General features: G+C 31.7%; 1 protein-coding gene across 2 annotated transcripts; it reads right to left on the reverse strand.

Annotated features, from left to right (window-relative positions):
- Window positions 1-3855: 3855 nt before the first annotated feature.
- Window positions 3856-11799, reverse strand: LOC107922303 (protein ASPARTIC PROTEASE IN GUARD CELL 1). Of its 2 annotated transcripts, XM_016852279.2 has the most exons (12): window positions 11476-11799; window positions 11273-11393; window positions 10507-10934; window positions 10254-10410; window positions 9258-9340; window positions 9071-9167; window positions 8813-8882; window positions 8389-8595; window positions 5938-6062; window positions 5208-5309; window positions 5002-5099; window positions 3856-4343 (listed from the first exon to the last, which is right to left on the reverse strand). In XM_016852279.2, the coding sequence occupies exons 1-12, from the start codon at window positions 11721-11723 to the stop codon at window positions 4172-4174; spliced, it is 1908 nt and encodes a 635-aa protein (XP_016707768.1). In that variant the 5' UTR covers window positions 11724-11799; the 3' UTR covers window positions 3856-4171. The 2 variants fall into 2 exon arrangements, 1 of the variants encoding a protein (XP_016707768.1); XR_005909446.1 differs by lacking the exons at window positions 3856-4343; window positions 5938-6062.
- Between the last annotated feature and the right edge of the window lie 2722 nt (window positions 11800-14521).

The raw sequence follows: 14521 nt of genomic DNA on the forward strand, positions 1-14521 counted from the left end.
GATTAAATCGCCTACATTTGCATCCTAGCCTCCTCCTCATCAAATCAGCCGATCAATAAAAAAACTACCATGATACACAAAAATCCTTTAATCCTACTCATCATCTTGAATCTATCACCATAACTATGATCTATCATGATAAAATCCTTCACGAACAATTCTTAATAGATCTAGCGATACTCTTATATTGGCAAATCCCATATATACGCCAGAACACGACTAAAAATTAAAAGTTACATTTTCAAAGAAAACAGACTAGACAAAATAAAAACTATAAAAAATGTGGACAAAATAAAGTCACGAAACTGTAGATAAAATCGTAATAATGTGGACTGAAATTAAAAACAAAATAAAAAATATGAAGAAAAAAAAAAGCTTTGAAAAAAACTACCACCAACAACTAACTCAAAAGCTTAATTGTATCAAAATAAATTAGGTAATTTAAATTTTATATTATTTAACGTTATTTTTTTTCAATTGATAACTAGCATGGTAAAAAAAAGCTACTATGAAAATAAAATAAGACTATGTGTAAATTTTTAAAAATTAACAAAAACAAATATTTATATTATATTCACAAAATTATAATGTATTCTATAAATTTATTAAAATTCTAAAAAAAATTAAAATATTACTAGAACTTCTATCATACGCGTATGAGTGTGGGAATCATATATTCAGAACACATTTGTGTTTAAAAATAATATACAATAAATAATGAAACATAAAGTTTTAAACTAATAATTATAAGTTATAACAACACATATGCAATATTTATGAAACTAAAAAGGAAATTGAAATAGGTAAATATATCATATTAGGGATATTAAATGCACTCTAATTGCTTGTCATAGTATTTTCAATTTTCTATACCGTGTCAAAAACTTATCAAGTTAGAGAAAAGAAAATTCAATATTAAAATTCTATTTTAAAAGAATTAAATATCGAGTTGATTTGTGACACTAACTATATTAGAAATTCTATCACACGTGTATGCGTGTGGAGACCACATATTTAAAACATAGATGTGTGTTTTTGAAAATAATATACAATAAATAATGAAACGCATTGTTTGAAACTAATTAATAATAAAAAATAAAATATGTACGATATTAAAATGAAAAGTAAGATTAAATTGTGAGTAAAAAAAATTTTAAACGCATAAATACATCAGATTAAGAATACTAAATGAGTACAATTGTTTATCATGGTGTTGGAATCAATCTTGAGTTGATGTTGAGTTAGCTTGTGATACTAACTCAATCAACAACATTATTAATACTAGAAATCCTTTCACATACGTATGCATGTGAAAACCAAAAATATAATGTACAAATATGTTAAAAAATAACATACAATAAATAATAAAACGTATAACTTGAAACTGATTAATTATAACACATGAAATATGTACAATATTAAAATTAAAAAAAGGATTAAATTATTTATCTTTGTTTTGTCATCAATCTTGAGTTGATGTCAGGTTAACCTGTGATACTAACTCAATGAAATATATTATTAATATATATAATTAATGAACGTTAATATAGTATGCATAATAAATCCAAAATGTATAAAATTATTAAAATAAAGCTTTAGTTGGGTAGTAAATTAAAAGTATTACTAATGCAATTTGTTTGGGTTCAAATTCCATTATATGGATATTTTTATTTTTTTAATAAAAAATTAAAGTACCCTCAAACAATACAATTTATTTTAATCATGAAAGGACATTTTCGTAATTTTTGTAACTAAGTTGGTGACCTGGTTGAAGATAACATCAGCTCAGTTAGATAAATAATAGGAGTTAGTTTCAAACTTACAAATAAAAAATAAAAAGATTTGTTAAAAAAATTACAAAAAAATTTAAAAATAAAGTTGGTGTCATCCTTAACAGGTCACTAACTCAATTATAAATTTACAAAAAGATTTCTTTTAATTATAATTAATATTATTATTCCATGTTTTCATATATTTTTTTATCATTTTAAATAAAAAAAATTAAAATTTACGAATATAAAGATCAGAAATGTATTTAATAATATTATCATTCCTCTTATATTTATTACTCATTCAATTTATATAAAATATTATCTTTCACCAAGTGATAAATCTGCAACATTTTATTCTTTTGGTGAAATCTAGTATATTTTATTTTTTTAACTAAGTTTTTACAAACCGAAATAGTTTGTTTTTTCACCCCATCAAGATGTATTTGTTTATTTTTTTAATAGTATAAACATAATAGTTTATTAATGGAAATAATTGAAGTTTTCAACTTTCTAATAGTAGAAAGATTAGATTGGTGGGTTTGTGTGTGTTGAGTTGAAGTAGATTACTCCCAATCCCAAGATTCTTTATACTCTTTTCTTTTCTTTACAAATCTGGTGTGGTCATAGAACAGTCTTATCTTGGGGGCATACATGTGAATAATGTCACCAAACTACGACTGCCACTGCCAACTACAAAGTCAGAAATGGGATCTCACTTTGGATAACTTTAAAGACTAATCGAAACCTAATTTTAGGTGTCCTTTCTATTTCCACAATTCCCAAAATTTGGTAATTTCCTTCGGTACTAATGCTAAGCTGAGCAGCTTGGAACCAATGCTTTTCACAATGTTGGCCTTTTCGAACTCACCCATTTTATATAACTGTGAGGAAGGTCATCCGTCTAGCTTTATGGTGCATGTTTTGGTGGGGTTCAAGGGTTATATTTGATGCCGGAATTATGTAGGAATTTCGAAAATGAAAAATGATGCAGGTGGATTAGGGCTAATATGATCATTCAATCTCAACATATGCATACATTGAACCTTTTATTCCACTCATTAACTCTGCTATGGCAGCTGTTTGACGATTGCCGCCCATTTCTCAGAGCAATCCAACCAAATCCCCATTTCACCGATTCAATGTTTCTGATCCAAATTAAAGTTCAGGTCACATATTCAATCCGCATAATTTTTTTAAAGAAATGCAGAATAAATTCTAGCTTAATTAATATTGTTGTTGTTGTAAATGTTTTTAAGTTACACGTTCGAGTAGCTTTTGTATGTAATATTTCTTCGAATGACTATAGTTAATTAGAGAATTTGAGGGATTAAGAAATGTATAAACAAGTTATTAATAAATTTTACACAGAATTGACCCTATTGAATAAATTAAAATACAATAAACAATAATGTAATACAAATATAGGAACCTGTTAAAAATATTTCTAAATATAATATATTTTAAACGAAATTATATATAAAAGATATGAGACAAAGAATTAACAAATCTACACTCACTGGGTAATGTCTCGTAGCGATGGAATCCCACTAGATGGATCACTTAACATGGCACAGTTCATATATGGCTAAGTACAGAAGGATGGCCATTATAACTATGATGGGCACCGAATTCATGGAAAGTGATGCCACTCAATTCTTTTTTACTTCTTCTCTCTTCCGACAACCCCAAAAAGGTAGATTGTGAAAGGAATAAAATAAATTAGGGGAAATATTTACTGTCAGTTTAGACAAATCACTACATTTATCTTTTGACCATTTTCCTACATTATAAAGTTAATGAAGAAACGAAAAGCACTCAAGCATTAGTGCCCTGCCCTGCCCTCATTAATTATATGGACAAGAAGAGTCCTGCAAAAGGAGTTCGTCTGCTATGTGACACTAAAGCCTTACAAGGTTTCTATTAAGCTATATATATGTGCGTATTGTCCTTCAAATATGTATACATGTATAGAAATAAACATATCCATATCCGAAGTCAAGATAACATAAGATCCTCGCCTTGCACTCAAGCAGCAGCTGAGGAAGCATGATCGATGATAAAAACTGCAAAGTTTCCAGCATTCTGAAGGGAATAGTAATGGATCTTGTATTACTTGATGTGAGATATTGACATACATCACAGTGAAAAGAATACATGTATGCATGTATGTATGCATGGTCATCTTGTCAAATTATCTATTCGCTATATTTGGTTGCTTTTTTTTTCTTTTAAGAATACCGGAAGATAACAAATATTTTACAACAGAGGTTAAATATTTTCATCACCTCGTACCCATCTGTGGGTGGAATGCACAACCATCCTCCTCTCAATTCCAAAATCATGTATTCTATGCAAGATGTAGTAGTATACAAGACAACTATGCAGCAAATGTTTCTGCTTTAAGTTTGAAGTGGCTGAAGCTCCTGCTCCGGAGTAGGAGATGCAACGGGCTCATAAGCAGTGACTGATTGTTGTCTGTGTCGAATAACCAACCATATCCCGATAGCTGACAAACTAAGAGTTATTATACATCCAAGTACCACAGCCAGAAGGTGATGTCGCCACCAAGACCTGTGAAGCTCCAGTAAGAACCGAATGTTATTTCTGAAGCTATAACAGTTCAAGAAGATGGAAACGAAATAATATATACAGTCAAAGAAACAATGTACAACAACAAAGAAAAGGGAAGCTCAGGCTGTGTACTTCTTTAAAACCATACGGAATGACAGATTCCTAGTTCTTATGTAATTACATTTTGACCCAGGTTGTGTAACTTCTTAACCCACATGAACACAATTCTTGAGACCCTATTTTATGACCCATGTGCTACACACCCATCTGAGTTTAGGTGAAGAAGACTCAAACTGGAACGTTGACCAAGAGCAAAAGGAACCCTAACTTGTAGACAGGTAATAGATACTACTGCGAATATCATGGTCTACTACAATGGTTTAAACCAAGGGGTCCATAGCTGCATCGTGCACCCCTCACAACCCTCCAGGATGCAATAATAGTGCTAAATGATAGCCTCTCCCCAGTAGAACCATCCAAATACAACTGTAATGCCAAACCCATTTTGGTATCCTAGTCCTACCCTTCAACTGTGACCTAACTTCATGGTCACAAATGCTCCAAAGATTCGTTCATCACAATAAAATAGTAACGAATTCAGTCCTCACTGGTAAGCATAAAAGAAATGATAAAAGTGGAACAGAGAAAGAAAACATACGACTTCCTTTGAGGTTCAGCATTCCATTCAACCAACTTATAATTCCCAAATCTCTCAGGAAACTGCAAACGGTGATCCCTTAAGCGCAGAATGATGCTCTGCAAATATTAAAGGAAAACAAAGGCTTCAGATTAATGCTGTGGTAAATAGATAGAAAAAATTGAGGTTGAACTCGGCAAATATTAGTGTCTCAGGAGTGGTAATACCAATGCAGTGGAACTAGAAATATAACTAGCTGATGAAGTGGGAAAAATGCCCCATCTAACAAGGTAATCATTCCCCTTGGAAGTGACATTCAGCAGGCGAACCTGAAAATCAAACCAATCACATAAATACGAGAACAAGATAAAAGCTAATTGACAATTGTCAAACACAGCAATATACAGAGGCACTAGTAACATTGATGTATAGACCAAAATTTCTAAAATCACATTATGGGAGGTTAGTTTTGGGCTAAGGCTAATTGCATAGAGTGGGTCACCATATGCCCACTCCCAGCATCCACAAGAAAACCAAATATAATCATAGGGTAAGCAAGATTAATTCCAAATTTTAAGTTAAATACTAGAGATGTCCATGGCCAGACTGTTAGGCTCAAGGTGAGTTTTATACATAAAATCTAGAGCTCTGGCCAGAAAGAAATCTTTGTCTAGGCTCAGATGGTCTTTATAACAGGCCTAACTTCTTTGTCTAAGCCCAGCCCAACCAAATTTTGGGTGGGCTAGAAGGCTACCTGATAGGTGAATACATCTACTTAAATCTGCATGTTACATGTTTTGACAAAACAATAAAATTTCAAATGATTCAATATATATGACACCATGTCTTGGAATACGATTTAGAATGCATTGCACTGATAACTTGATATTTCCCCTCAAATCTAATTCCAACAAGGCCTAAAAAGACTTGGTTAAAGTCAAGGCACTGCGGCTGCACCTGTGAATTATCGACTTCCAGTTCCTTGGAAATTAATTGTCCAAGCTCCTTGAAGTTGAGCTTCAATTTGGAGTCGTTTGTGCTAATTGACATATCAAATGTTATAAATCCGATATGAAATGACCCTGGTTATCATGTTTGGAAGACAATATCATCAGAGGAAATATACAATTTACAAGATCAATTTGTACAAGTGCTTGCATCACTAATTCTAAAACTACTAAGCTTATGTCAAATAACAAACAAGCATTACATGATGCAAACACTATAATTCTAAAGCAATCAACAAGCCATTCTGCTAGAACAAAATGATGATCATAGACTAAAAAAATTATAACATAAAATATGTGATTTGAAATTAGGCCATCTCAATTATAATTAGTTGTATCTGACTAGACTCAGATTATATACAAGAAATATATATTTTGGATATAAGGTTTCGCCTTTGATACACTCACAATAGAAATTTTTAACACACTAAAAGTGGGGTTAAAAGGCTGCCACATTCTCCTTTTTAATTTTATTTTCGCTATATCCTAAGCTTAAGGGGTATATCATCCTTCTAACCTTATTTTGGAGTCTTAAATCTAGGGATGGCAGAATAACCTGATTCTAGGGAGATCCAACTTGATCCTACCCTATTTTCTGTTTGTCTCTTAATGGCAGGTTTTTTTTAATCGGATTTGAGGGCGGAGAGGTATTCCAATCAAATTGTTGGAGATCGTTTGGAGGTGGGTTTTGAACAAACCCACACTGCCCCACTTCAAAAAAGAATACCAAAATACCCCTCTTTTAATTTTGTAACTAATTTTATATTTTTTTTAATTATTTTTTTGAACTTTTATAAGATTTTTTTGAACTTTTTTTTATATTTTAGTGAGGGTGAGTTTGGATGGGCGGTGTGTTTACCTCCGGTGAGGTTAAAAACAGCGGTGGCGGTGAGATTAGTTACTGTAGCAGTGAGATTAGATACTGTAGCGGTGAGATTAAAAACAATGGTGGAGTGTGTGTTTAGATTCCAACGCAGCTGTAGCGTTGAGGTGAGAATAAAAAATTATTATTAAGGACATCAGATTAGAATTGATAAATAATAGAATTTTTTAAAATTATTTTACTTTTTTAAAATTATTAAAATATGTGAATTTATAAATTCATGTAATAAATATTAAAATGTATCTTTCAATATTTTAATGAATTATATAATCAATTTAAATTATTTATTAGAAAAAATGATAATTATTTTTAATTTTTAAGTTAAATATTTTTTTATAACAATGATAAATATTATTTAACTTTCAAGGATAAAATAGTAAAATAATAAATAAAAGTAATGGTATTTTTGTCGGTTACAAATACCAACAGCACCCTTAATTTTCAATTGCTGCTGAAATCTCCAGCAGAAAATCAGCTGTCCAGCGTGGTGAGATTACTTCTCACTGGACTGCTCTGCTAAACCAAACACCATGGCAGTGAGGTTGGCACCCTCAACTGCACCTCACTGACGTGCTGAAGCAAACCAAAGGAAGTCTTAGATATTTTTAATTTTGTAAGAATTTTTAGTTAGTATTGTAAATATTAATATAATATAAAAATTATTTAATATTTCATGGCAGGTTTGATGGGATTTGGGAATTTTTTTTTCTTATTTTAGGGTTTGGTTCGGGTATTTAAAGTTTTAAATAAAATTGGATTCGGGGCAGGGTTGGGGGAGGGGGGATGTATAAAAATCAGGTTGGGGTTGGGGCAAGCAAAAAACCGATCTGCCCCTCCCCCATTACCATCCCTGCTAAATACTCCATTTGAACTTGGAAGTGTATTAAGTAATCTCACATACAATAATATCCTAGGGGTTGCATGTATGTTATTTATCAGGAATTATAAGCCATTTTAATCTACAAGACACTTAGATGCTTATTAGGACAACAATCTAACTTCATGGGCGATACCATCTTTCTACGAATAACAAATTTTATCAAAACTACAAAGTAGATGAGTTATCAGCCTCCTTACAAATGGAAACTTAATTTTCAAAAACTTAAATATCATGAAAAGAAAAAGTTACTAAAATTAAAAGAAAGAGAACTCCAGATTCAACTATCACCAAGGTGACTAGAAAAAGCAGGTGGGTCTGATTAGCATTTAAAGTTGACAAACTTCTTGGAAGTCTATTGTAACTATGGTGTAGTTATACCAACCATATCCTTCTTTTATGTTTCTAATTTCCATCAATGTTCTGCACCACCAGAAGTTTCAAGCCAAGTACAGCATCTCTGTTTATATTTGTAACTTTTATCTGCCTTAATTTTTTTATTAATGAGAAAAAAACTATAAATCTATATATAAGAAAGTCCTTAAATTGTGATCACGATATATCAATTCACAAAACTGTGCAAGGGAAGAAACCGAGGAACACAGGAAACATTGCAAGAATGCAAGTAATATGCCATGCACCTGGAAGAACATTTGCTGGCGATCCACTTGGGGCAGATGCAGGAGGAATTTCCAGGTTAGTATCATTGCTTTGGGAGACTGAAGGAGCTGGTGCAGGTGCACCAGATATCTTCACTCTCCTCCATAGTTCAGAACAATTAGTTTTCAAAAAGCCTATCCTGTCATTATCCCGATCATATGTAACTAAGGTGTTCCGGACAACAATTCCTGCCAAAAAATAAAAAGTTAAGGATTATTACCACAGCATGCAAACAAACAGGATATATTGAGTTGAAAAAGCATAAGGTCCAGACAGGCCCATGTACACCGCAAGAACTTAAGGCTTTTCAAAACTATATGATATCCATTGTGATGGACATGAATACAGAGTTGCAAATATGTAGAAGGAAAGAGGGCTTTGTGTTTCGTGAATTAAGTAACATACCTCCTAAAAGAGTAGTTGATTCTGCATTAGCAAAAATTCCCAAGCAATATGCACCAATGAGCTTTGTGTGCTACAAAGCAAGCCATTAAGAGACAAACAGAAAAGATGTGTAAGATAGTAGTTTGAGAAGCTAGCACAGAAAATAGATGATGCAATAATGTCTTATAACCATTTAAAATAGCTTTTCCACCAACACGGGACCCATTTTGGTCTCCAAGTTAAAATAATAATAATAACAATAAAAATTATAATAATTACCCGGAACAGGTAGTTTTCAGGAGACAGTAATAACTTATTTCCGTTGTTAAATACCATCTCAACCTCTGGGAAACTTTTTGATAGTTGGGAAACATCCCTGTATTACATTTCAAGAAAAATAGTTATGATGGATGGAAGACTAGAAATTCCAGCATTTCATATAAAATGAAAAAGTTATTGGCAACACCTTCCAGCACCAGAAAAGCATATATCATCATAATTAGGGTCAGGACCACGGACCCTTTTGAGAGAATGAACTTCCCTTAGGATCTGCATTAACATAGCCAAATAATCATGAAGAAAAGGTCTGGACATTACCATGCAGGTGTGCAAATGCTGATTTCTATGTTAATGAAGGTTAAACCTAAGGAGCTTAAGACAGCTACAAGTAAGCTCAGATAATATTTTGAGTTGTAGCAAGTACAAAACAGATTAATCATCGTTGCTGCCATAATTTTCAAGATGGAGGCAACTGACCAAGCAACAGTTCACGGGATGCTAAATCCCAAATGGCTAGACCACAATCAATCCCCAACAATCATAGAAAATGTTAATTTTATTCAAGGCTTCCACAATAACTTAACAAATGCAAATAACTGTGAGTCAATTAATATTTTACTAGTACTTTATTTCTCCTTGAAAAAGTGCCATGACCATTTTTCCAATAATAATTATAAAAATGGATCATATGAGTTTAAGGATAGTAATATGCAGAATAGACATGCTTCAAACTTCTGAAGAGAACAGGACCTGAAAATGACAAGTTACAGAAGTTGGACAATCATGCAGATCGTACCAACTTGTAAGTAGCATCTCCAAGTGCTAGGAAAGTAAAAAGCAGTTGTCATAAGGAATGGCTAGTTTATATCACTGTAACCCAGACATCTAGTTTATATGACATTGTAACCCAGATATATTAATATGAATCTGTACTCAGTTTCTCCACAGATCGCTTGTCATATACTCATAAATGACAAAATGAGTAATCGTTCATCTATTAGGGAACATGTAAATGCAACAAAACCCCATGCTTTTAAACCTCCAAGCAAAACCAAAAACTTCTTCTAAGCCTCAGACACTAATTCTGGCTACCACAAAGAAATATTAATCATAGAATAGAAATGAGAACTTGACTAGCAAACAAACTCAATTTAGCACGAAGCTCAAAGCTATTAGATCTTACAGCATCCCTAAATGCAACAAAAGCATCTTTTTGGAAGTAAGCATATGTGGTGCCACTGTCCAAAACTGTTCCATGCCTTCCATCAAAGACCCCAGTAGGTAGCTTCAATCGCTTACCAGCAACATGCATTTCCTTAAGCTCAATGTTATAGTAAGGGCTGTAGACATTCAAAAACTACAGTGAATGCGTAACAAGAACCAGATAAATTCTTAGGACATGCATTAACAAATACAATACTGTAAAAGAAGGATACCTGCGGAAAGGGTCTGAATGGGAGAACACCATTTCAGGGGGAGGAGTGATTTTTCCAAGAACCATTGCACCTCCACCAACATCCATCCCACCATAACACAAAGAAAACGAATCACCAATAACACTCTTATCAACAAGTTGATCCACAATACTAAGCTGGCCCCGACCCAAACCCATTATACCATCAGCCCGTTGGCTATAAAGGTCACCTGTTTCCCTATTTTCACACCCAAAAACAGCACGCTGTGGCACAAGTTCACTTTCATTCCCAAAAGAAACAATATCCTCCCCAAGCACACCACTGCTGGAACTCATCTCAGCATACCGTCTATCATAAGTGCATTGCTTTTGCTCATCATCACAATTACAACTCGGATTGCATTTTACAGGTTGATAAGTGCTAGACAAATCTGGTTGGAACCTTGGATCCTGGATTGCAACAAGAGATCAATATTACCATAAAATCACCAGTTCCCAAATTAATCTCTAATAGATCTGTAAATCAAGAAATTAGACAAAGATTCTAAAAATAGCAGCAAAGCGTAACTCACTTCACTTTCTCATTCGAACGATAAAAATTTAAGACTCAAAATTCTCAATTTAACTTAATTAAAATTCTACTAAACTAATAATTCGCTAGTTTCAAATTGATCAAGTTAATAATCTCAATCTCAATTCAAACAAAGGCATCAAATTTCAAACTTGATTAATTATAATTAAGAACTGGGAAAGTTGAAGTGCACGAACTTGACAAGACAGAACCGAACCTGATGCTTGCCGCAATGCGCACAACTGGAGCAAGGAACGTAAGTTACAGTACTTCCGGTGTCGACGATAAGAGCAAATTCCTGAGGTGGCGTTCCAATCCATAACCGAGTAGTATAATAACTGGAAATTCAAAAAAAAAAAACTCAATATTCGAAAAATCAAAAAGAGGAAAAAAACTAAACATTTTTTATAGGAGAGAGACCCGTTGGAGAGGAGATCATCATAAAGTCTCATGCGAGCGTTTGGAGTGGAAGAAGAGAGTCCCGATTGCTGCAGATGACGGCGGATATTGTCCAAGTGGCGCTGCTGGGAATGATTGCGTGAGGTCAGTTGCAGAGGAAGGAGCATCGGCCGTGGATGATGATCTTTTGCGTCGACGGTGAAGAAATTGAAGCAGATCAGGGCACAGACAATAATGGAGGAAGTTAGGTGAAGCCAAGTTCGAGCCATGGCGCGTTACTTTGGCTACAGATTGCGGTCAACGACGACAGCTGCAGACAAAGCACCCGATAGATTACAGTCCCTTTAGAAATGGAAATTGGTTCTTTTATTAGAGTTAGCAATGGGCGGGGCGGACCGGTTACTTTTTTACCCGCCCCGATATTCTTCCGTCTTATCCCTCTATTTGCAACATAAACCCAATCACATGCAAGTATAATTAAAATTTAACTTAAATTTTTTTTAACTAATACATATTAAAAAACTATATTTTTTAAATTTAAATAAATAAATTAAATACTTTTCTAATACACAATATTTAATAAACCTAATTTGAATAAATAATAAATATTTAATAAATTTATAATGACACAAAAATAAATTAAGTATTATTATAAAACATTTTATAATCCATAAATCAACAACCCTCATTTAAAAATTTTACTATAAGAGTTTATTATTTTTTAAATTAACATTATATATAATATTTCAATGACATAATGATAAATTTAGCATTAAAATTTACATTTTTTTTGTCAATTTAATCCTTATTTTTTGAGTTAAATTTGGTCATTGATATTTCAGAAACAATTAAATTACTTTTTGTAACAAAAATGTTAAGTAAAACATTAATTTTTAATGATATTGGCATGACAACCACATAATAATTTATATGTACTTCATGATGACATGACAATATTTTATCTTATATGTCATATCAATAAATAATTTAAAATTATAAAAAATATTCAAAAAATAAAAATAAAAATAAATTATAAAACGTTCAAAAAATTAGTATAAAGTATACATGAATTGTCATGTAAAGAGCTATATTTAAAAAAGATAACGTTTTAGTTATTATTTTTGAAAAATTGATGGATAAATTTAACTCTTTTTAAAAATGTTGATAGTCAAATTTAACTTACAAAAAAAAGCTAAATTGATAAAAGATATAAACGTTAATTACTAAACTTGTCATTATACCTATTTTAAATAATAATTTTTCTTTAAAAATTTTAAACAACATATCATCACTATTATTTGACTTTGAACATATTGTCACAAATAATAATTAATTCAAGATTATTTTAAATATTAAAATTTTTATTCTTAATTTATATGTATCATAATAGAAATTATAAAAATTATAAAAACTAAACATTTATATTATTTTGTTTTTACTTTCTTAAACAGAGTATTTCTAAAGGTTAACATATGTTGTTAGCCCCTATACTTTGATAAAATTTGAGATTTAGTCCTTATACTTTAAAAGTGAGAGAATTCAATCATCCTACCTTTTCAACTTAATAACCCTAGTCTAATCATAATTGTCGTTTGTAGTTTCAATTAAAATTTGTCAATGTAACATGTTAACTTTTCGTCAATCATATGTCGCGTCGTATGAGAGCAACTTAACAAATATGTCAAATTAATAATTTTTATTGAAAATACTTACAATACTTACAATTTTAATGATTGGATTGAGATTTTTAAATCAAGAAAATATGAGTTAATTTTTAAGTATAGGGACTAAATACAAATTTTGTCAAAATATAGGGACTAATAGCATATTTTAACCATTTCTAAAATGTTACAAATTTTGTACAATTTTTTTAAAATATAATATATTTTAATTGATATTGCTAGGCTATTAGGATCTATAAAAATAAAACCTACTTGAGAATATGAGATCAATAGAAAGTGACAAGTAAGGTTGTATCTACAGAGATCGGTAATAATTTTATTTCTTAAACAAAAACAAATAAAGTGAATAAAAGAGAGGTTTTTATAAAATAAAAAATAAATTCAAATTAAAAACTAAAAGAAAGAACACAATAATTAAAAGTTTTAGGAAAATCAATGATAAAAGGCTATAGCCAAATGTAAAATCTCCATTTGATTTATAGATTCAACCGTCAATTCAAGGATGTCTACAATGCCTTTAGTTATAGTTGCTAACTTAGCGCCAGATAATCAATCTCTCCTTACTTGTTGAATAACCAAGAGACAACTCGTTTGAAATTACTTCCCTAACCAATAAATAATTCTGTAACTCAGCGCCCAAGATTTAACTTACTAGCAGCATTAAGAACGAGAGAGGTCTAATTTTAACAAACAAACTGACCTCAACGAAATTTATTTAATTTAGATCACACATCCACACCATATAATCATAAATTATGACATAAACAATTTATGCAGTTCGTCACTAGTATTAGAATGAATTAAATATTTATTGATTTAATTATTTTAACTGATAAGGAAACCATTCTAAGCTATTAATATCGACCAAATATTTAACAAACCTCAACAATTGTAATTATAACAGAAGATGCATGAATACTAAAAAAAGAAAAAGAAAAAATCCATTGTGGACAAATACTCCAAGTACCACATGCAACTTTATATTTGAGGCCATGAATTTAACTTTGATCCTGATGTCCATAATAACTTTCTTGAGCATCCTGACATAAGAGGAAAATGCACCAAGAAGCTTGACAAGATAACCAATGAAATAACTGGTGGTGTGGCTACTTGTTGGCTTGAAAGTGACATTATTTCACCAACTAAACTGACTAATTGCAAAAGGTGGTTGTAAGAAATTAGATCTCCTTAAAGCACAAATCTCCTGTTAAAGAGAGTTAGGAAGGCTACTCTATAAGATTGGGAAAAGGGTCTCTTTCAATCTGGGCAAACAAGTAATTGCAAATACTGAATCGACTACTACAAGGGAATTCTTACCTACTCCCTTCCCTCATCTGTAACAGCCCTCATCTGGCCTAGTTGCCGGACCCGAGTTACGGAATGCT

The sequence above is a fragment of the Gossypium hirsutum genome, chromosome D01 (assembly GCF_007990345.1).
Source record: "Gossypium hirsutum isolate 1008001.06 chromosome D01, Gossypium_hirsutum_v2.1, whole genome shotgun sequence".
NCBI lineage: Eukaryota > Viridiplantae > Streptophyta > Magnoliopsida > Malvales > Malvaceae > Gossypium > Gossypium hirsutum.